Raw genomic sequence first — 21,652 nt, forward strand, 5'->3', positions numbered from 1 at the left:
GGCCGGAAGTGCCTGGGAACCTGGAACCAGGGACCTCTTCTGTCAGGTGTCATGGGGGCCGGCCATGGCAGATGACTTAGACTTCAGCATTTGATACCAATCTTCCCTGATGAGAGCCCCACCCAGGGAAGGGGGCCGGACAAGGAGCCCCACAGGGCCTCCCCGCTCTCCTCGGCCCGCCGGGTCTGGCCCTCCGCCTCAGCCCTGTCCTGTCCCCTGGGCCCGACCCTGGGAGGACTTCTGTCACCCCTCCCTCCTGCTCGCCACAGGCTGGTCTCTTGTCCTGGGAGGGGCGGTGGTAAGCCCTGGGCCTGGAGGTCACCCAGCCCTGGCCCCCATGTCCCTGGGCCCCCTCCTGGTTCTCGAAGTGCCTACCTGTGTGGGTAGTGAGGGGGCACCTGTGGGGAGGAGACACGGGCAGGAGCAGCCACAGGTCAAAGATCCACTGGGCGCACACATGACCTGCTGTGCACTGAGCCCCATTAATGTTTACCCAGAGCGAGGCCCCCGGAGGTAGCGTCAGAGCCCGGCACTTGTCTTGTCTTGGCCCCACTGTCGCCGCTGGGTGGGTGCTCTCGGTCAAGGGCCCTGTGGGGCCAGGCGCTGACCCTTAGTGCTGACGTCCACAAGCAGGTGCCTGTGTGACAGTGTGGTGCCCGCCCAGGGCAGGGCAGCACGCCGGGGCTCTGGCTGGGCGGCCTGGGGGGCCCTCGGGAGCTCTGCCTGGGGCTCTGCAGACTTTATCTTGGTGCTTGTCCCTGCCCGGCAGAAGGTAGGAGGAAAGCCCTTTGTGCTAGCTGGGCGGGGAGGGTGCCAGCCCCTGAGGTCGGCCCGTGTAGATCCGGGTTTGGGCAGCCTCGGCTCCAGTGGTGGCCAGCAGCAGTCGAGGGTCAGGCCCCCATCTGCAAGTAGCGGGAGGGCAGGGCCCCCCCACCCCCCGGCCACGCTGCTGCTCAGCTCTCCACCCAACCACCCTGCATCAGGAGACCCGGCCCACCCCGTTCTCTCCACAGCTGAACCCCGACTGGCCCCATCGCTTGCAGGGTGCCTCTTCTTGGGGTTACTCCCCTCCCTGCTCCTAGGATGTTAGGAGGAAGACCAGACTCCGCTGGGGCCAGCCCCTCCCCCGCAGGCTGGTCTCCCCGGGGGGCCTGCTGGCTCCAGCACCCAGTCCACTGCCCACCAATCCCTGTGTGCCAGGGGACTTTGCCCCAAGAAAGGAGGTTTCTGAGTGTCCTCTCAGCAAATTCCCTCGCCCCGCCTCTTCCTGCCCCCACCCAGGGGGCCCAGCAGTCCCTCCCCGGGGCTCCTGAGTGACAGCTCCTGCCCAGGTGGGGGTGGTGAGAATAGTGCAGCCTACTTGGGGGCATCTGCGCTCACAGCCTCCAGCACCTGCTACGGCCCCTGCAAAGGGCCTGAGTGCTGGCCACTGGACACAGAAGGAAGCCAAGGGCCAGGAGGCGGCCCAGTGTGGGCAGGACCCTGCTGAGCTGTGAGACCTCTCTGGGCCTAGCGCTGACCCTCTCCTTGGACACTGGTCACAGCAGTGACTTTATGCCTTCAGGGGACCTTCCCAGAATAGCACCCGACACACAGTGGGGGCTCAATGAGCTTTGTTGAGCGAATACTCCACAGGGCTGCCTCGCAGGTCAGGGGCGCAGGAGGTGGCCCTCCACTCCCGGCTCAGACCTCTGGGACGGTTCACAGGGAGGAGAGACTGCACTCCAGCAGGGTCGGGGCAGCCTTGGCCGGCCCGAGAGCAGCCACCAGACCCCTTCGGGCTGTCTCCTGAGCTGAGTGCAGGCCTGGGCTGGGCTCACTCCAACAACAACGCGCCCCGGCTCCGCTCGGGCCTGGGCAACCCTGCGGATTGGGTGGGCGGTCACTGGTCCCCTGCAGAGTCACAGAACTGCGGCCACAGCCCCTGAGCTCAGGCTGTGGGTCGGGGGTGCCCATGGGGGTTGGCACCCGGGATGCTCTGTCTCCAGGCTGTTCTGGGCAGGCTGAGCCTCAGCCAGAGGTCCCCTTGCCCAAGGTGCTGCAGCAGCCAGAGCTCAGGCTTCGGGGCTGCCTGGGGGGCCCCAGCAGCAGCACCTGGGCTGGGGGAAGTGCGGCTGGCGGCCCAAGGTGGGGCAGAGCACGGCTGGCTGCTGAGTGATGGCGGTGCTGCCTTTGGGGGGCACCGGGGGCCGGGGCTCCATGCGACAGGGCTCCCGCTCGGCCCGGATGGCCAGGAAGGCGGCCAGGTCGAGGTCCAGCATGGCCACCCCTCCCCGGGGTGTGGGTGTGCTCTGGCGGCACTGCGGGCAGGGGATCCAGCGCTGCTCATGGGCTGGCATGTCCAGCCGCCGCACGCACGCCTGGCAGAAGGTGTGGCCACAGTACAGGCGGCGGGGCAAGTGCCCGGTGAGGTCGTAGGCCGAGTAGCAGATGATGCAGTCACCTCGCCGGGTGCCAGCAGCTGTCCCCTCCTCGGAGGCCTGGGGACCCTCTGGCTGCAGCATCCTGTGGGAGGTGGTCAGGGAGCTGCAGCCAGCCTCGCCCGTCTCTGCCACTGTCCTGCACGGTCAGGGCCCTGGCACCGGGAGCCCACCCTGAGGACAGGAGCCCAGGCCTCTGCAGATGCCAGGTTGGGCCGCAGCCTGGGTCCCATGGGCCAGCATCCTGTCCAGCTGTTTGATTCTTCTCCATGGCCCTCTAGCTCTGCCCCTGGCCCCCACCCATCCCAGCCTGCCAGAGCCCAGGCCTCTCTTACCTGCATTCACTCTGCTGGGTGACTATGCCCAGCCAGAGGGTGGCCGAGGGTGGGGGGACACAGGGCACCCTGCAGCTCCCTCCCTGGGGCTCATGTTACTGGCCGAGCCGAGTCAGCAGGGAGGCAGGTGGTGGCTGCAGGCGGGCGGGCTCCCCTTTCAGCCAGAAAGCACTTGCAACTGGATCCACCAGCCCCCCCGCCCCGCCCCCACCCCCGTGCCCAGACCCAGCTCCCCTAACCCCCACCCAGGCCTGGCTTTGCTGCTCCTCCTGGCCCATCTCCTGTCTCCTCCACCCAGACCCCCCCACGCACACTCATACTCCCCCTCCCATGCCGGAAAGCATCCTGGTCTTAACCTGGGCGAGGCCTGTTCTTCATCTCAATTCAAGCATCACCTCCTCTGGAAGGCTGCCAGGAACCCCAATGGCTTACAGCCCTGCGGGGCGTGCTCCTCCCCAGCTCGGACACTGTGAGGGTGCAGGTTGATTTGCCCCAGTGCCTTCATCATGGGGCGGAGGCCAGTCTCAGAAAAGCCCCAAGGTGGCGCTCAAGCATAGGTGTGTCCAAGCACACACATGGACCACCCAGAAGCTCTCTGAAGAGCGGGGCACCATGGGCAGCCCTGGACACTCTCATCAGAGCCACCTCCTCCCAGGGCCAGCCCAGAGACTGGGACACAGGCACAGAGAAAGAGGTGTGCAGAGAAGGGTCGGAACAGGGTCAGGAGCCCCTGGACTCTCTCCACCTGGGAGGGAGGAAGTCAAAGGCCAGAGGGGCCCCTCCTTACTCCCACCACCCTGGCAGTCCGCAGCCTCTTGGCCTGATCAGACAGGTTTCTTTGGCTGACCTGGGTGGGGTCATCCTCTGGTGGGTGCTGACCGTGGGGCAGGGGCCAGGAGTCTGGCACACCCGAGTTCCTGCACAGTCAGGCCGATGATATGTCTGTCCACACCCAGAGACCAGTCCTGCCATGTGGCCAGTCACCATGGGTCAGGGGAGGGCCGGCATCAGGACCCGTCTGTCCTGCGAGGCCAGCTCAACTTCCTCCTTCACCTCTCTGCCCAGCCCCGGAAACGTCAGGATGCCCAGCGCCGGCCTCTGCTGACTCCTGGCGCCGGCATCCGGCCTCACCCCGTCCGTGAGGCAATGCCATGCTTAGCAGCTGAGCTTTCCACACGCCCTCCCGGCAGCTGTGCTATGCTGCACGCAGACAGGACGCAGGTGCTCCCAGGGGCCTCTCCCAGCCCAGCACCTGTGCGGCCCCCTCCTCCAGGGAGCCCAGGCCCTGGGGGCTGGATAGGGCTGAACAGCATGGCCCGGCACCACGCCGCCGATGTTCAGGATCTTTCGTGGGAAGGCAGAGAATGTCCTGGTTGAGGTAGGGTGATGACTCACATTGCTGAGCAGGGCTCGGTCCCGGCGCCTGGGCTCCCACTCGCAGAAACTTGCCAGCACCGGTCCCACCCACCACCAACCCACTCCTCCTCCCGGAGGCCTCTCCTGGGACTCCACTCCCCAGGTGCCATGCACAGCCTCCTGCTGTCAGACCCACAGGCTGACCTGGAAGCCAGGCCTGGCAGGACAGGGGACACACTCCTGCCCCTCCTGTCCAGCCTCTGGGCAGACCTGAGACCTGCAGTGCAGGTTAGAGGATCATGACGCAGTGGTTCCCCTGACCCCAAATGTCCCCCAGAGGCTAGGGCCCTGTGGTGTCGTCCTGCCCGGGTCCCCCGCCGGAAGGAGTCACCTGAAGAAAGCGCACTTTGCTTTATTCGTCAGGCTCTGCGCCTTGAGGGGGATGGGCAAGGGTATCCTGGGGGTTCCACCACAGCCGGTGCCCAGGGCTCCTTTGTGAGGGGCCTGAGCTGAGCTGTTGGCCTTTGTGGCACGAAGATGTCCCTGTCTAGGGTGGGAAGTGGCTGACACCCATGACAGTGGCCCAGCGGCTGCCCCAAACGTCCATGCACTGCTGTGGCTGCCGGAGCAGAGTCCTGGGGCCTGCTATGCAGGGGTCCTGGGCAGGCCCACGGCGGCCGGGGCAGGGCTAGGAGACCACGCAGCAGCAGCTGTGGCAGCGGCAGAAGCGAGGGCAGTGGCAACAGGAGCAGCAGGGACAGCAGCAGCAGTGGTGGGCGATGTCATCGCCGCGCCCGATGGGGGGCAGGCCGGTGTAGGTCAGTCCTGTCGGGCGCTGTGCACCCCTGTAGGGGTTGCCAGGCTGCTGCCAGGGCTGTTGGCCCTGGACTGGGAAGGCTCCCTTGGCACCCTTGCTGCCAGGCTGCTGCCAGGGCTGTTGGCCCTGGACTGGGAAGGCTCCCTTGGCACCCGTGGTGCCTTTGGCGCCTTTGGCGCCCTTGGGCCCTAGGGCCTCCTCGGTGGGCTGCAGGAGGCGCATGGGCTCCAGGGTGCAGGAACCCACAGGCAGAGGCTGCCGCTCTGAGCAGGAGGGAGCCACCTCCAGGTGCTGCTCCAGGTCAGGCCGCAGGTGAGCCCGGGGGATGCTGATGTGGGCAAACGGGTTCTTGACGACCATCTCATGGGGGTCCATGGCCTGGCCTGGCAGGGGAGAGCAGAGGAGACTGCCGACTCCGTGGGGGGAATGGCTGCAGCCCAAGCAAGTGCCCCCCCAGGAAAAGCCAGGCTGTGGGATGCCAGCGTGCCGGGCCTGCATGCCAATGTTCCCGTGCCAGTGAGGGCCAGTCTCCCAGCTGCCCCCCAGGTGTCTTGCCCTTCCCGGAGTGGCAGTGCCCTGGCTGGAGTTGGGAATGGGTGGGGGAGTCTGGAGACACAGCAGAGCTGGCCCCACAGGGGAGCCCCTGTGCAGGGAGGGCCCGGGACCTACCTCCAGTCACAGTGGCAGTCGGTCCCCTTGTCCCTCTAGGCCAGGTCCCAACGCCTGTGAGCTGAGCGGCTGGCAACTGCCTTTTCCCTCCTGGGGAGGGGTGGGGCCATGGGCGGGACTCAAAAATGGGGTTCCCAAGATCCCAGGAGGCTCCAGCTCCTCCAGCACAGTGGCCACCCACCCTTCCTTCTCTGGTGGGTGGTGGCCATGGCCTGGGCGACTCAGCCTCGACATATTCCAGGCATCTTGGCCCAGGAAGGAGGGCAGGAGGGCAGCCTGGGGTCAGGCCCTCAGATCCCAGCCTGCAGGTGGTCTGGGGGTTCCAGCCATTCTCACACCTCAGAGCCCTGCTTTGCGCAGGGAGGAGGTCCTCGTACCCCTCCATACCACCTACAGCTGCTGCCTGGCAGGCAGAGAGACAGATGTTTGAGGGCATGGACTACTTAGAGACTTGTGTGTTGTTGTTTTTTTAACTGAAAAAAATCGATTTGCGCACTTTTGTTTAAGACTTTTTTTGTTAAAATTTTTTTTCTTTATTGATTTTAAAGAGAGAGGGAGAGGGAGAGATAGAAACATCCATGAGACAGAACATGGATGGGCTACCCCCTGCACGCCCCCCGCTGGGGATCCGGCCCACAACCTGGGCATGTGCCCTGACCTGGAATGAACTGGTGACCTCTTGGTGCCCGGTCGATGCTCAACCACTGACACACACCAGCCAGTGATTCACACAGTTTTGCTGATAAAACTTACGTGTCTTACAACTGGCGACTCGCGCTTCCTACACAAGTGACGTTTCTAGTGCACGTCTGAACCCAGTGTCTTTTTGCTGGGTGGGTCCAGGGGCCCAGGGTCTCCCCGCCGGCCCGCCGTCCTTGGCTCTCGAACCCTCTCCCACCTTCATCTGTAAGGCAGCACTCATAGGGTGGCCGTGTATGGGGGTAACAGTGGATGTAAACACTTGTGAACCCTGGCGCTGGTGAGCTCCCCCTGGGGCGACCCGGCGCAGTAGGGTGCGGCCTGGACCCGCACCCCGAGTCCTTGGTGCCCGAGGGAACCCCCAGGAAGAGCAGGATCAAATCAGACGTGGCCCAGAGGCCAGGGTGACCTGAGTGGCAGGCGTAAGGCCGGTCGGACCGGTCGGAACACGAGTTCTACCGATGCGGCATCCGATTCGGAGGGGAACTGGCCCGCGGCCTTGAACTTCGAAAGCCGACGACAGAGGGCCCCTGCGCAGGCGCCGTAAGCCCCGCCAGCCCCGCCCGCCCCGCCCACCGCTCCTGCAGACTCCGCCCCTCGGCGCGAGGCGGCCTGTGGGAACTTTATTCCCCAGAAGCCTCCGCGCTCGAGGGTTTCCTTAAAGACCCGGCTCAGGATCTGCTGGCCTCGGAGCGCTCAGAGCGCGGCTGGGGCCGCCCCAGTCTGAACCACAGAGCTCCCCGGGCGCGGACTTCGGCGGGCTCCAGGCGGGGGCTCGTGCGGGGCGGGGCCTCGTTCCTGGGGGCGGGGCCTCGAGGCGGGGGCGGGGCCTGGGGCCTGGTGCCTCCTGGCGTGCGCGCCCAGCTAGTGAGTAGGGGCGACGTGTGGAGCCCGTGGCTGAGGCTGGGCTCCCAGATGTCCACGGGCCGGCGCTGCCTCCCTCGCCCCACTTCATGCTAGGGCCCCATCAGGCCCTCACTGCCCCTCCCACCAGGCACTCGCGCACCTCTCGCACCTGCTCCTGCAGAATGACGGAGGAAACAGGGCTGAGGTCACACAGGGCAGCAAAGTCAGGCCCCATGGGCCAGCGACTCTCCTCCGGCCTATTTTGCCCACGTGGGCTCCCTCACCAGGAACATCGACCTCTCTGGGCTCTGCTGCCCTGCAGGACCTGGGGACTGCAGACATAGTCTGCCCTGTGCAGAGGAGAGGGGTCTGTGGCCCGAAGGGGCTGGGACTGTCCAGGGTCAGAAGCAGGGCCCAGTGCTGGTCACAGGACTGCACGCACGCTACGTGGTGGCTGTGGCAAGTCAGGGGAGGGCACTCGAGGCTCCCGCAGCCCTGGTCCCATCATGTCCTCTGTCCTCCCTGTCACCTGAGGGCTCCCCGCAGACAGTGGGTAACAGGGAAGGAAGCCTGGCTGAGGAGGAAGCAGAAAGGAATGGGACTTATCTGCTGGGTGGGGTCCGGTTAGCACTCAGCTGTGTGACAGTTGGGCACGTGTTGACCTGATAAAATGCGGGAAAGGGCTACCCCACCCTGGGTGGGTGGTGTCCTCCGTGGGTTGCCTCACAGTAACCTATCCATCTTCTAAATACCCCTCACCCCACCCAACTGTCCAACCGTCCTGGGAGCCTTCTCCCAACTCCTGTCCACTCTGATACCTGCTTGCCCACCCTGCTCACCCTCTTATGGTCACCTTGCACTCTTTGAGCCCGCCAGCGCGGGGCAGAGCCTGGGTGCACCTGTGAGCTGGAAAACTCCGGAGGCATTCCCACTGCGGGCTGGGGGGACACAGGCAGTCCCAGGGTAGAGCGCTGGGAACCCGCGTTCCGGGGACCACTTGGCTCCCCTTCTCTCCCTCTCGCACTGTGAGGCTTCGGGCTGCGAAAAGATTCCCCTTCCATATTGGGGCCATGGGGGGAGGCTAGACCAGGGCTCAGGGTCAGCCAGGCGGAGACGGGATGGGGGGACTGGAGGAGGGGTGATGCAGGAGTCCTCACCCGCACGCGGTCCGCGGGCGACGGGCGACCCCGGGAGCGGGCACCAGGCCCTCTGCGGATCGAGGGGCGGCCGAGAGACTGGCCCCGCCCCGCGGACCCCGCGCGGGTCCCCAGACGGGGGGTGGCGCTGCGGGCGCGGGCGGGCGCCGCGCGCACTGCGGTCCCCGCGCCTCCGCCGCAGAGCGCGCCACGCTTCGCACGCACCTGCCGCCGCCGCGCCGCGCCGAGCCCGCTCCCCGCGCCCCCGGGAGCCGCCGCGACCGCGCCATCGCTCCAGGTCGCCGCCGGAGCCGCCGGGCCGAGGCGCGGGCGCCGCATCCGGGCCTGCCTTTGAGACAACCTCTGCGGCGGCGGCGCGCGGCTCGGGGACGCCAGGCTGGGGCAGGTGAGAGCGGGCGCGGCGGACGGCCTCGGGGTCGCGAGTCGCCGCTCCTCCCCATCCCAGCGAGGGTCGGGCCTTGGGGGCGGGGACAGGGGAGGGGGCTGGGTTCCAAATGCAGCGAGGGTCAGGGTCATAGGTCGGGCGCCCGGTCTTTTGTGTCGTGCTAGGGTGGGGGTGCGGGTGGGCCCGGGCGCTGCCCTCACGCTGTCTCTCACCTGCAGCTCAGGCCTGGTCCAGGCCTCTTCCCTGCTCCCGCCACCGCCGAGCCTGCGGCCCGGGTCCGCCCGCAGCCAGGGCTCAGGCTAGCTGCCTTCCCTGGGCACCCTGCCCTGGAGCCATGGGGCCCACCTAGCCCCTGCCTGCCCGGATGTCCCAGCCCGGGGGCTGCTGACCTCGGCTGCAGGGAGAGCCCCCCCCAGACCTCCTTGCCAGCCTCAGCAGCCAGAGACCCTGGGTGAGCCCCTGGGCCAGACCTCCAGCCCAGGGCAGCCTTCCACATCTCTCTACCCCTGCCTCCCTGCACCTCCCCCGCCCCTTCCTCCTCCTCCTAGGACTGGACCAGAGAGGCCACTGTGGCCACTGGGAGGGGCCCTGCCCCCCCAGCTCTCACCGGTCACCCCCAAGAGTCCTCGGGGAGGCCGGGGTCCCCCTCAGGCCTGGCGGGACCAGGATGTTGCCCCTGCTCCTCCCCCCCGGCCCCACCCAACGCCCCCTCCCACCTTAACATCCAGTCTGACTGGAGACAGCCGGATGCCGGCTGACCCTGGGCCCGAGGCGGGCAGTGGCTGGCCGGGCCTCCTCATGTCCTGCCTGAAGGGCCCCCATGTCATCCTCAAGATGGAGGCCATGAAGATTGTCCACCCTGAGAAGTTCCCTGAGCTGCAGGCGGCCGCCCCCTGCTTTCCACCTGCACCCCGGCCCACCCCAGCTCTGGCACCCAAGCGCGCCTGGCCCTCAGACACGGAGATCATCGTCAACCAGGCATGTGGAGGGGACATGCCTGCCTTGGAAGGGGTGCCCCGCACCCCACCCCTGCCACGGAGGCCCCGCAAGGGCAGTGCAGAGCTGGGCTTCCCCCGTGTGGCGCCAGTGGACGAGGTCATCGTGAATCAGTATGTGATGCGGCCTAGTCCCCCTGCCTCAGGGTCCCCTGCAGTGGCATCCCCCGCTGCGGGTGAGCCCCTGGAGTGCCCCACCTGTGGGCACACGTACAACGTCACCCAGCGGCGGCCCCGCGTGCTGTCCTGCCTGCACTCTGTGTGTGAGCAGTGCCTGCAAATCCTCTACGAGTCCTGCCCCAAGTACAAGTTCATCTCCTGCCCCACCTGCCGCCGCGAGACTGTGCTCTTCACTGACTACGGCCTGGCCGCGCTGGCCGTCAACACATCCATCCTAAGCCGCCTGCCGCCCGAGGCACTGACCGCCCCGTCCGGTGGTCAGTGGGGGGGCGAGCCCGAGGGCAGCTGCTACCAGACCTTCCGGCAGTACTGTGGGGCCGCGTGCACCTGCCACGTGCGGAACCCGCTGTCAGCCTGCTCCATCATGTAGTGCCCACCCGCCGTCCCCGCCGGCCCTCGCGCTGCTGCTTCAGGGACCCGGCCCTGCCCTGTCCCCCTCTCGCCCCTCACCCGTCACAGCTTCTGGCCCCCACCCGTGTGGCACTGTCGCTGCAACCAACTTTGCCATTAAAACTCTGCCAAAGTTTGCATCTTGTCCCTGGACTGAAGCCCACTGCTGTGGCCTGTGCACTGGGCCAGGGTGGGTACCAAGGACTGCAGCCCAGACGGCTGCCAGAGGGAGGCCCGGCGCTGCTTGGCGTCAGCCTGCTCTGCTCGCTGGCCAAAGTGGGCTGGGCATGCCGCTCGGGATGGCGGGCCGGGCTGTGCGTGCGAGCGTTCCACACATGCAGAGCCAGCTGCCTGTGTGCAGGACATGTGGGCAGGTGTGCAGAATGGGCCCAGCTGGGCTGAGACACTTAGTGTGCACTGGCCCCTGGACATGGGGGACAGCTCGGTCTATCTGGTTCCTGGTGACCAGCTGACCCTCTGAGGCCGTGTGGTAGCTGGGCCAGTCTGAGCTGGGGTTGGACATGCTGACCAAGGTCGTGGTAGGGACCACGGCAGGGCCAAAGGCCTGGGAGCCTCCTGTCTGGTACTCGGGTGACCGGGATTTGGAGGGAGTTTGGCGGGTGTGGAGCAGAGCCGCTTGGACGGTGACAAAAGACGAGGACACAGTGTAGTAGCAGTGGTTACGGTGGTTGCCACTGTTTATTGAGAGTCATTTCCTGGACCAGGCATGCGCTTAGTGTGTCCCCAACAAGCCCATGAGGTGGTGCTGTGACTTCTGTCCTTCAGATAAAGGCCCCAGCCTCCAAGACTCGAGGTGGCAGGCCTTCAGGGGCCTCAGCCCAGCACTCCAGCTCCAAGGGCTGGCTGGGCCTTTGTCCCTTGTAGCTCAGGGTCACGTGCTGGGCCCCCTGCTGCTTGTGACACCCCCTCGGGTTCTGACCTGGCTGGCGAGGAGGCCCTTTGTGGGCTGAGTTTGCAGAGCAAGGGCCTCCCCCCTCAGCTGCCCTGACCTTCAGGGAACACACTAGCCCTTATCTGGGACACAGGCAGGAGGCAGTGGGGGAGGCTGCAGCCCCTGCCCAGGGCCCCACCCTCTCCAAGGAACCGACTAACTGCCAGATCTCTGTGACTTCTGTGTCCACTGAGCCTCTCGCAAACATGCTGGGGTGCGGCGGCGGGGGGGAGCCCCGTGTCAGTGGTGCCGGCGATCGAGGGGTGCTTGCGGCCCTGGTCACAAACCTCTTCCAGCACTGTCGTTGGGCACTACTGGTTACTGTCTGGGCAGCAGGGTGGTTTGGAGTCTCTGGCTGGGTCAGGGGCTGAACACAGGCTCCTGGGTGACCCTGGGCCAGTCTTGGGTCTTGACTGAAGGTTAGAACCTGGTCAACCTTGGATTTTCCAGCCTGGTCAGCAGGCCTCAGGGAAGCTGCTCCTCGGGGCAGGGCCCATGGCACCAAGCCTGCAGGACCCGGCCAGTCTGAGCCTCCAGGCCAGTGGTGCTGGGTGGTCAGTGGCTGGAGCGGTCCAGCAGCATGAAAAGCAGCCCCAGCAGCATGAGCGGTGTGAAGATGAGCACCAGGCCCAGCAGCTCCAGGGCGAGCAGGCACAGCAGCGCCAGGCGGCGGGCGCAGGGCCCCCGTTCCCGCAGTGCCCAGAGCCAGGCACCCAGGCAGGGTGGGCAGGGCAGGAAGGGCAGGCAGCCCTGGCCACCCACGGGCCCCGCCAGGAAGCGCAGCTGGTAGCGGTACTCCAGGCAGGCCCAGGGCCCCAGGCCCCGGCGGGGTGGCGCGGGGGGCACGGGGCTGGGGGGGCGCGGGGGCCCATCGGCCTGCAGCAGCTCCTCCTGCAGCTGGCAGATCTCCCACTCCAGCATGGGTGTCTTCTGGCGACACAGCGGGCAGCGCACGCGGCCCAGGTCAGCGCCGGGGGCTGTGCCCAGCAGCTGGTGCAGGCAGCCTGAGCACAGGCCGTGGCCGCAGTTCAGCAGGGCCAGGCGGTGCTCACCAGGCCCATAGGGCTCTGTGCAGATGGGGCACTCCTCCTCCTCCTCCTCCTCCTCTTCCTCCTCCTCCCCTGTGGGCCCAGCCCAGGGAGGCGCTGCGGCTGTGGCCCTCAGCAGGGGCTCACTGTCTGGAGTCCTGGGACCCCCGGGGTTCCCAAGGGCCTGGCTGTCCAGACTTTCATCTGCCGGCACTTGGTACAGTGGGTCCAGGCACTCGGGGCCCAGGGAAGCTGAAGGCGCAGTGGGGAGCCCTGAGCTGGGGTCAGTGGGGTCATGAGCAGGTGCCCCGGGGCAAGAGTCAGGATGGGACCCCAGGGTGGCAGTGGGGTGGTGGGGGCTGTGGTCACGGTGGGCCTCGGGGGCCAGGGCAGGATCTGGCACTGACCTTGCAGCAGCCACCGCCTCCTCCAGGCTTCTTGCCCCTACCGAAAGCAAACTTCACTGGGGTCCCAGCACCTGTGCCAGCTCCGGCCACTCCTGGGCCCACACATACAGTCCCCACTGGGTCCGCCCGAGCCCGGCCACTGCCACCGCCGACCCGTGTCAGCTGCCGACCTAGCCGGATGGGCTCCAGGCCACGCACTGTGCGTAGGCTGGCCTGCCCAACAGCTCCGACAGGAATTCCCCTGATCCCGGAAGGCCCAGCCCAGGGCGGGGACAATGCCTGCCCCTCCCTCCCCTCCTTGCTCTGGGCCACACCCCCTTCCTCCTGCGAGGCTGCCGCTCCCGGCCGGAGCAATGGGGCCTCCGGGCCGTGCCAGCCTGGCCGGGCACTCCTCACACATTCTTTGGGTGTCCTCTCCAGACCGCTCCCCACCCCACCCGCCCTGTCAGAGCCCGGGAAGACTGTACGAGGGGCAAACAGCCGGCACCCACCATGTGAGAATCACGTCCAACGCTGCAGCCAAGGTGGCTGAGCAGTGGCCACGTGCCCCACCATGGGCAGGCCGGCCCCATCCCCAGGATCCGGCCCCCCCTCCCCCCGAGGCACCAGAATAGCACAGGAAAGAGCAGGTCAGAAGACCCCTGAGCCTGAACTTTATTGCCAAGGCTTTCTGGGACCAGGCAGGGATGGTGGGTGCGGCCAGGGCCTCTGCCTTTAACCCTGAGCCCTGCGGGGCCCTGGGGGCACACACGTGGCAGAGGAGGACTGGGAGCCCCACGGCTGCCCAGGACAGAGGAGGGGCAATCTGGCCCTCTCAGGGACCCCGCACCCCCGGTTCCCATGCTGTCTGGAAGCTGATGTTCAGGGAAGCTCCCTGATTCCCACCAGGCTTTGCTGCCTTCCTAGGTCACCACCTGAGCAGGACGCAGGTTGGGGCCAGTAGGAAACGGCAGCTGGAACCGGCGACCAGGGAGGGCAGTGGGGTTGGGGCTGAATGTGGACCCAGGCAGCGTGCACAGGGGGCTGGCCATCCTCCCACCTGGGGTCAGACAGGGCAGCAGTCTAGTGACAGTGGCCAGCAGGCAGCTCCTCAGGCCCACGTCTCAGTCTGGAAGCGCAGGGTGCGCTGCAGCCGGGCCAGGTAGGCAGCCGCGTCGGGGCCCGAGAGCCCGCCCTCCCCCTGGAAGATGGACAGCAGGGCTTCGGACACATCTGCCGGCATGTACTTGGCATTGCTGCAAGAACAGGGCAGTCAGCGCGCAGTGCAGCCCGACGCCCAGAGGACCGCTGCCCCACGCCCAGGCTCACCCTGCCAGGCAGAAGCAGGCGCCGCGGCGGTCCAGGAGCTCCCACACCAGCGGCCCACGCTCTCGGAGCCGGTGCTGCACGTACACTTTCTGCTCCTGCAGGACGGGCGGGTGAGTCTGCACCCCAGCCCCGCACACCCTCCCTAGCCCTCTGCACACACCCACCTGCTCCCGGGAGAATGCTGTAACCAGGGTCAGGCAGCCCTTCTGCTCCAGCTCCGTCCACTCAGCCTCCCAGTAGAAGTCCTGGTCCCGCCGGCGGCAGCCAAAGAACAGGAAGTTCCCTGGGGAGGCACAGGGGGCTCAAGCCTGGACTTGCCCAGACTCAGCCCAGCCCGCCTGGCCCCCACCCTGCCTTGCACGGTTCACTCACCCCTCTGACCCTGGGCCACTCTCTCCTGGATGGCTGCTCGGAAGGGGGCCACGCCAGTGCCAGGCCCCACCATTATCACAGGCGTGTCTGGTGTCTGTGGCAAGGTCAGGCTCCCAGGCCTCACCCACAGGGGCACCCGGACAGGGCCTATTGCAGGAGTGAGGTGGCATGAAGAGGCTCGGAGGACCAGGTGCCTAGCCCAGGTCCACCCCTACTCTCCAGACAGCAGGGGTCACCTTGTGCAGGGTCCAGAGATGCAAGCCAGGAGGAGCAGAGGCCCCGGCGGGGCTCCTTGAGGCGAGTCTGATACTGGACCACGGCCACGAGAATCTGCAGCCTCGCAGGGTGAGCCTGGGGGACAGGATGTGGGCGGCAGTCTGGAGGGCGCCCACCTGACGGCTACCTGCATGCCCCAGGCCCCGCCGACCCCTCACCAGCAGAGAGGAGCGCGCCCACCTGACGGCTACCTGCAGGCCCCCAGGCCCCGCCCCCAGGCCCACCGACCCTCACCAGCAGAGAGGAGGCAATGGAGAAGGCACGGGGACGGATCGGGGGGATGAGGTCCAACAGGTAGTCCAGGGGAATGGCCGCCGCCGAGTGTGGGAAATCACACAGCACCTGTGCAGGCAGAGGGCCTCAGGGGCTCGGCCGCCAGCCAGCAGGCCACCCGCAGTGGGTGCCCCGCTCCCGCCCCCCTCCGCCCCGCCCCCCTCCCGGCCGGTCACACCTCCAGGATGGTCCTGCGGGGCCGGCTGCAGTATTCATGCAGTGCCTCCTGGCCAGCAGCAGAGCTGAACTCCAGCAGCTTCTCCCGCTCCAGCTCGTGCGGAGACAGGCAGGCCAGGAGCTCAAAGAAGGAGCGGCGTGGCACGCTGGCGATGTCCAGGTACTGGGACACGAGGTGCCGCACAGAGCAGGGCTGGGGCAGCCGCTCGGGGCAGGGGACATCTAAGAGGGGGCAGGAGATGGTGAGGAGCCGCTCGGGGCAGGGGCCGTCTAAGAGGGGGCAGGAGATGGTGAGGAGCCGCTCGGGGCAGGGGCCGTCTAAGAGGGGGCAGGAGATGGTGAGGAGCCGCTCGGGGCAGGGGACATCTAAGAGGGGGCAGGAGATGGTGAGGAGCCGCTCGGGGCAGGGGACATCTAAGAGGGGGCAGGAGATGGTGAGGAGCCGCTCGGGGCAGGGGACATCTAAGAGGGGGCAGGAGATGGTGAGGAGCCGCTCGGGGCAGGGGCCGTCTAAGAGGGGGCAGGAGATGGTGAGGAGCCGCTCGGGGCAGGGGACATCTAAGAGGGGGCAGGAGATGGTGAGAGCGCTCGGGGCAGGGACATCTAAGAGTGGGAAGGAGATGGTGAGGAGCCGCTCGGGGCACGGGACATCTAAGAGGGGGCAAGGAGATGGTTGAGGAGCCGCTCGGGGCAGGGGCCGTCTAAGAGGGGGCAGGAGATGGTGAGGAGCCGCTCGGGGCAGGGGACATCTAAGAGGGGGCAGGAGATGGTGAGGAGCTGCTCGGGGCAGGGGACATCTAAGAGGGGGCAGGAGATGGTGAGGAGCCGGCGACTCGAGAAAGGACAGGGAGTAAGGGTGGCAGCCGGGCCCACAACTCACGTGGTTCCCGAGGCTGCAGCGTGAAGTACTGGTCAGGGTCCAGGCCCAGCACCTGGCAGAAATGCTGGACGTGCCTGGCTGTATTCTCGGGCTGGATCAGCACCACGTCGCCGGCCACAAAGCTGGGGGGAGCCATGGTGGGCATGAAAGGATGCTGGGGCCTCCAGGGGAACCGCAGAGGATGGAAGCCAGTGTCCAGGGAGGGCTGGGGCTTGGACCAAGGTGGCCCCCGTAGCTTGGCCTGTGCCCTGCCCTGCTGAGTGCGTGCCTCTGCTCTCAGACCGCGGCCCCACGCCGTGGCCCCACCGCTGTGGCCTGCCCTCCATGGGTTCCTGGGACGGACTCCTCTTCACCTGATGCCTGAGCCCGAGATGTCAAACTCGATGAGACGAACATCCTGGAAGTGTGAGGGGCCGGTGACCCTCTGGTTGGTGACCATGCGTGCCAGGAAGGGCTGCAGCTCTGAGGGGGAGCTCGGAGGCTCTGTCCTGGCCCCACGCTGTCCTGCAGAGCACTCCCTGGGGGCCTCCTGGAGGAGCTGCAGGGCGAACTTGGAAGGCAAACTGTGGAGAGGGTGTGCGCTGGTCAGACCAGGGGCAGGCCTGGGGAGGCCCCAGCGAGGCCCAGTGGCCAGGCCGCCCCACTGCACCCATGGGCCCTGCACCAAAGCCCACACTCACGGGACTTCAGGGGGGATCACGCTGAGGCCGAGGGGCATGGGGCACAGTTCCAGCACCTTCTCCCACAGGTCGTGAAGCCAGGGGTCAATGGCGGCATCAGGCCTGAAGAGAGGGCACAGGTGACGGTCCGAAGTGAGCCTGGTCGCGGCGGAGCACAGGGGCACCCCTCCCACACTCACCCCAGCTCATGCTGGTCGTCGCCCAGGCACACGGGCAGGAGGGCGGCACCCCCGAGCTGCAGCAGCCGTCGGTATAGCTTCTTGGCCACAAAGTTGAACCTGTACAGACAGTGAGGCTGGTGGGCTGGGGCTGGGGAGGGGGAGCTGGCCGCGGGCAGAGGGCAGAGCTGAGACACACATTCCTGGGCTCGGGGTGTGGGAAGCCCCGCCTCCCGGGGCACAGGTCTCACTGCCGGCTCGAGCGGTCCTGGGGCCGCCGTCAGCGCGGGGCTCACACCGCCTGTGGGTGTGCATGCCGCCGTCAGCCCGGGTCACACCACCTGTGGGTGTGCATGCCGCCGTTCCGCACGGAGCAAGCCCCACAAGCAGGTCACACTGCCACCGCTCTTTCCTTTCTCCACAGCGACACGGGCCTCCTCCCACTGTGTTTGACTTTGGAGGCGCTGGAGCCGGCACTGGATAGTTAGGGTTCCGATGTGCCGTGGCCTGATGCCATGTGTAGCCTGAACATGAACCCCTTGGTATCCGCCTGGCAGATAACCCAAAGCAACACTACCCTTTGCTTAGGACACGGACACGCGAAGACACTGAGAGAAAGATCAGAGGTGGCCGCGCTGCCGTGCCAGGGAAGTGGTGGCCTTAGGTGGCTCCCTGGGCCCGGCTCGTCCGTGCCCACTGCTCTGTCCTCTGTGCTGCTGGGAACAAGCCAAATAGCTCATGGAAATGTTTGTGTGTTTTTTTTTTAACCCTCACCCGAGGCTATTTTTCTGTTGATTTTCAGATAGAGTGAGAGGGAGAAAGGGAGACAGGAACACTGATGTGAAACAGACACATCGAATGGTTGCCTCCCACATGACCCCAACCAGGACCGGGATGAACTGCAACCGAGGTATGTGCCCTTGACTGGAATTGAACCCACAACTCTTTGGTCCTCAGGCTGACACTCTAACTGCTTGAGCCAAACCAGCCAGTGCTGAAATGTGTCTTTACAAAAGCGGGGAAAGAGCCAGGTGGGCCTCTGTTGCAATAAGACACACGTGAATAGGTGGTGCGGCTGGTATCAGACACCACCTCCTGCCCTGGAGGTCTCCCTGGGAGCCCCGAGCTGGGCCACGTCGTGCACCCTGCCACCCTCCAAGCCCAACGAAGGCGCCCCCTGGGGAGCATCTGTGGGATGAGGATGCATGCCCTGGGCCGCAGCCCAAAGCCTGGCGGGAGCCCTGGAGGCTGGGCCACCTGTCCCTCCACAAGGACACCATAGTCAGCCCTGAGGACAGGTGTACAAGCCAGCAGTCCGGCTGACCCACTCACTTGGTGTAAGAGGAATCCCCGAGGCCCAGGACGGCGAAGTCCATCTGGCAGAGGGCGGTTGATGGCAGGTTCTTCCGGAATATGAACCTCCAGAAGCTCTGCCGTCAGGAGAAACTGAGTTAGGGGCCCTGCTCTGGGCCACCAGGACCCCAGGGCGGTGGGAGGGCTGCTCCGGGCCTTTCCCAGGGCCTTGCTCTCCTGCCCCAAGCTGTTATTAAAACAAAACCACGTCTTATTTCATCACAATGGCAGGAAGTTTGGAAGAGGCAGTAAGTTGTGAGCTGCTACCACAGTGGGAGGTCCACTCCTGCAGGGGGCAGAGGGCTCTGGGAGAGTCTGGGCTTTTCTGTGGGTTGCAGGCTGGTGAAGATGGAGGACCACCAGCTCCTCATGGGGCGGGCACTGCCTCCCAACTCTCCCCAGGTTGAAGGAAGTGCCTGCTCCTACTTGGGTTCCCTGGAAGACTTTTCTTCACACCAGGAGCCCCAGGTCCCAGGGTCTCCCTCTGTGGGTGGGCTTGGGCCTCGTGCACCAGCAGGTAGCTGTGTGCTGGCCCAGGACCCACGGTCTCCAGAGGAGCCTCCAAAGCAACTTCCCAGCCCCTACAGCAGTGCCAGCCTGGGCCTTGGGCCCGCCACAAGGACCTCTGCATGTGGTGCCGGGCTCACCTCCAGCCCTTCGTTTCTTTCCTTCCCCAACTGAGGCCACTGGGGTGGGCTCACCCTGGCCTGCAGAGGCACAGCTCTGCCCACTGGCTCTGGACCACACCCTGGCCTTCTCCAGGACTTTGCTGCTCAGGCCACCACTGGGGACCATGCCTGCTCTGCTCTGCTGTCTGAGCACATGGTTCTCTCCACAATGACTGGCAACTGGCGGGCCTTGGGTTGAAATCGCCTGCTCCGAGAACCGGAGCTCTTCTGTCGCCGACAGCGAAACCCACGAGGACATGCTTGGTTGGGAGGCCTCTGCATGCCCGGTGGGCCCTTCCCGGGCACGTGGAGGGCTCTCTCGGGCTGGAGGCCTGTCCTTCAGTCCTGGGACAGTTTGCTCCTGTCCATGATGAACTCCTCTCTACTCTTTCTCAGAGGCTACTAGAATGACCTTAGAATTTTAACATCGTCTTCCTTATTCATATCTTATTTTTTGTTATGCTTTCCTGGAGAATTTCTCAACTTTATCTTTTCAGATTTTCCTGGTGTTACTGCAGCAAGCGTGTCAGTCTCCAGCGCTGTGGGCCATGTTTCCCTCCGCAGGCGGCACCCTGACTACTCTAGGCTCCTCCTGATTTGTCTCTCACCGGGTCCTTTCCACAGGGGGTGCAAGCTTTTTGTGGTGTTTGTACTTATGAAGCCAACAGAAAACCATGAGTTTGGGCCTGTCTCCCAGTGGGTTTCATGGCTGGAGGGGGGGCAGGGCCCTGGTTTCCCAGAGTGCTTCTCCCGTCTGCTGCCTGGGAGCACACCCTTGACCACAGCATGCTCAAAGGACTGCGGCAAGGAGGCTGGTGTCTACCTGTTTAGTACACAGCTGCTCTCTCCCCAAGGTCCCCAGTCCTTTCACGGATAAGCCCCAGCCTCTCAGGCCTTATCTTACTTCACTTCCATACAGCTTTGAGTGCTGGAGGCCTACCTCTTGAGACAGTCACCTCCCTACCCTTGGGCATGGAGATGGTGCATTCCCTCTTCCTGCTGCCGGGGCAACTTTCCTATCCCTCACAGCCTGTCCCGGGGCAGGAAGGAGCTTCCCTTCTCAGGCTTCCTATTTTGGCCTCTACCCAGGATCCTCATTGGTGCGCCAGACCCACCTGGACGAGTCCCACACACCAGGTCCTCGATAGTCTATTTCTGTGCATGCAACTACCACCCATCCTGGTACCTGAACTTGAATCCCTGTCTTGATCCTACCACCTTCTTTCTCAGCTTTGAAGTCCATTTGATTCTGTATCCTGTTGGGTTTACCTTAACACCTGTGGAATGTGTCAGCCCTTTAGTCTCCTCCTGCTCTGTGCATCTCCTGGCTGTCTTGCTCTACTATAGCCTATCCCCCTGCAGACAGGGGTGGTTCTGCTAGAACATGAATGAGACTGTCACCCTGTGAGTCCCACAGCCCTTCATTTCAAGCCCATCTGCCTCACTGTGGCAGCCGGGCTTCTTGGACCGAGCCATGCTTCCTGACTCTTCTCCCCTCCTACCCCAAAACACTCCTTGGCTCGGCCACCCTGGACTGCTTTTTGCTCTTCCCAGAGGGTAGGCTGTCTTTCTCCTTTGCATAGGCTGCTTCCTCTCTCCTGGGGCTGGGTTAGCCCCCACTTATCCTTCAGGACTTAGCCTACAACCTTTTCTTCCGGAAAGCTCTACCTGAGTCCCCAGGTTGGGACAGATGGCCCGTATTACTGCTCCCATAACATCTGGCATACTCCCAGCAGCATGCACTCCCGGCCCTGTAACTGCCGGTTACACTGTTGCTCTGCTCTGTTGTTAGCTCCATGAGGGCAGAAATGTGGCCACTGGCGTCACAGCTCGTTCCTAACACTGGATCACGCTTGAAATACCATGTGTGCCCAAAAGATGGTCAAAGAATTGAAAAATGTTCTCTGAAGGTCAAACTATTTTGAAATACACATTAGACCCAGACCAGACTCATACACAGCCCTGGAAAAATATGAACGCTTAAAATAGTCACCTGCGAGAAGTTTATTAGGGAGGACAACCAGAACCCCCAGCTCCACCCAAAAATATTGTCCAAGTCCATGGCTACCATGCAGCACGGTCAAAGGGCAAGTATTTATTGTGCTCCTCAGACCCTCCAGGCACTGTAAACAGGGTGAGGGTCAAGGGCGGGCATCTGAGCTCCAGAGCACAAGAAGCCACTTCCGGTCAGCCTTACCTTCATGTTGTCAGGGGGGTCTCCTTGGCCTGTAGTTGCACAAACAAATATCACCAGGGGCTCGTTAATCAGATTCACCTCAACAGAAAGACACACGTGTAAGACCTCCGGCTGTAACGACCAGGCAGCCCTCCCGCAGCCCGGCCCCTCCCCTTCACTCCGGGGATGGGGCGAAGGGACTCGGGGAGCCCCGCCGAGCCGCCGGCCTGCCTTCCCTCTCTCAGACTCCGCCTTGCCCCCCCCAAATGCTAAGGTGAGCTGCTGTTTCCAAGCTTTCCCGTCCCCTAAACCCTCCGCAGTGGGAGGGTCCACTTTCGGACAACACGCGGCGCCCCCGGCACGCTCGGTCTCCCCGCCGAGGCCCAGGGAGCCCTCACCACCGGGTAGGAGTCCAGGGCTTGCACCCGGCAGTCGAGACGCCGGCGCCGGGCCTCGCGGCCCAGCCTCTCCGACACATCCTCGGCCGTGCCCGTCTGGCTGCCGAAGAGCACCAGAAGCCGTGAGCTCGGCATCGGGGCGTGAGCGCGCCCAGGAAGCCCCTGCACCCAGGAACGGGACCAGCAAACGGCCTCCGCCAGCCCGGGCGGCCGGGACCGGCTCTGACTTCCGACTTCCGGCGCAGAACGGAAGTGACGGCATCGGCCCGCGTCCGGCGGGGCATGGCGTCCGAGCGA

General features: G+C 65.1%; 5 protein-coding genes across 9 annotated transcripts; 1 reads left to right on the forward strand and 4 right to left on the reverse strand.

Annotated features, from left to right (window-relative positions):
• Nucleotides 1-2,054: 2,054 nt before the first annotated feature.
• On the reverse strand, nt 2,055-2,504 carry RNF224 (ring finger protein 224). The gene has a single exon (XM_036261664.1). The coding sequence runs from the start codon at nt 2,502-2,504 to the stop codon at nt 2,055-2,057; it is 450 nt and encodes a 149-aa protein (XP_036117557.1).
• A 2,037-nt stretch (nt 2,505-4,541) lies between these two features.
• CYSRT1 (cysteine rich tail 1) lies at nt 4,542-5,652 on the reverse strand. Its single transcript, XM_036261831.1, has 2 exons — nt 5,598-5,652; nt 4,542-5,311 (listed from the first exon to the last, which is right to left on the reverse strand). Exon 2 carries the CDS (start codon nt 5,301-5,303, stop codon nt 4,800-4,802), a length of 504 nt encoding a protein of 167 aa, XP_036117724.1. The 5' UTR covers nt 5,304-5,311; nt 5,598-5,652; the 3' UTR covers nt 4,542-4,799.
• Nucleotides 5,653-8,628: 2,976 nt separating this feature from the next.
• On the forward strand, nt 8,629-10,386 carry RNF208 (ring finger protein 208). The gene is made up of 2 exons (XM_036261524.1): nt 8,629-8,684; nt 8,903-10,386. The coding sequence occupies exon 2, from the start codon at nt 9,432-9,434 to the stop codon at nt 10,227-10,229; it is 798 nt and encodes a 265-aa protein (XP_036117417.1). The 5' UTR covers nt 8,629-8,684; nt 8,903-9,431; the 3' UTR covers nt 10,230-10,386.
• A 559-nt stretch (nt 10,387-10,945) lies between these two features.
• Nucleotides 10,946-13,478, reverse strand: LOC118629966. Its single transcript, XM_036261665.1, has 2 exons — nt 13,466-13,478; nt 10,946-12,481 (listed from the first exon to the last, which is right to left on the reverse strand). Exons 1-2 carry the CDS (start codon nt 13,476-13,478, stop codon nt 11,757-11,759), a joined length of 738 nt encoding a protein of 245 aa, XP_036117558.1. The 3' UTR covers nt 10,946-11,756.
• Nucleotides 12,319-21,561, reverse strand: NDOR1 (NADPH dependent diflavin oxidoreductase 1). 5 transcript variants are annotated; one of them, XM_036261489.1, is made up of 15 exons: nt 21,356-21,561; nt 20,979-21,056; nt 18,093-18,190; nt 16,782-16,880; nt 16,603-16,704; nt 16,276-16,485; nt 15,923-16,044; nt 15,044-15,264; nt 14,827-14,934; nt 14,553-14,667; nt 14,317-14,463; nt 14,109-14,227; nt 13,945-14,039; nt 13,676-13,816; nt 12,319-12,673 (listed from the first exon to the last, which is right to left on the reverse strand). In XM_036261489.1, exons 1-14 carry the CDS (start codon nt 21,488-21,490, stop codon nt 13,699-13,701), a joined length of 1,767 nt encoding a protein of 588 aa, XP_036117382.1. In that variant the 5' UTR covers nt 21,491-21,561; the 3' UTR covers nt 12,319-12,673; nt 13,676-13,698. The 5 variants fall into 5 exon arrangements, with proteins under 5 accessions (XP_036117382.1, XP_036117380.1, XP_036117379.1 ...); XM_036261487.1 differs by lacking the exon at nt 12,319-12,673 and having other exon boundaries at nt 13,271-13,816; XM_036261486.1 differs by lacking the exon at nt 12,319-12,673 and having other exon boundaries at nt 13,271-13,871.
• Nucleotides 21,562-21,652: the final 91 nt, after the last annotated feature.

The sequence above is a fragment of the Molossus molossus genome, unplaced genomic scaffold, assembly GCF_014108415.1.
Source record: "Molossus molossus isolate mMolMol1 unplaced genomic scaffold, mMolMol1.p scaffold_m16_p_14, whole genome shotgun sequence".
NCBI lineage: Eukaryota > Metazoa > Chordata > Mammalia > Chiroptera > Molossidae > Molossus > Molossus molossus.

What these genes read in the sequence shown, in the direction of transcription:
- RNF224 (XM_036261664.1), bottom strand. Translation starts at nt 2,504, where the DNA reads ATGCTGCAGCCAGAGGGTCCCCAGGCCTCCGAGGAGGGGACAGCTGCT.
- CYSRT1 (XM_036261831.1), bottom strand. Translation starts at nt 5,303, where the DNA reads ATGGACCCCCATGAGATGGTCGTCAAGAACCCGTTTGCCCACATCAGC.
- RNF208 (XM_036261524.1), top strand. Translation starts at nt 9,432, where the DNA reads ATGCCGGCTGACCCTGGGCCCGAGGCGGGCAGTGGCTGGCCGGGCCTC.
- NDOR1 (XM_036261485.1), bottom strand. Translation starts at nt 21,490, where the DNA reads ATGCCGAGCTCACGGCTTCTGGTGCTCTTCGGCAGCCAGACGGGCACG. An exon ending in AGTGGCCCAGGGTCAGAGGG is followed by an intron (nt 14,228 to 14,316) that starts GTGAGTGAACCG and finishes GTGCCTCCCCAG; the next exon opens with GGAACTTCCTGTTCTTTGGC. An exon ending in GCCTGCTTCTGCCTGGCAGG is followed by an intron (nt 13,872 to 13,944) that starts GTGAGCCTGGGC and finishes CTGTTCTTGCAG; the next exon opens with CAATGCCAAGTACATGCCGG.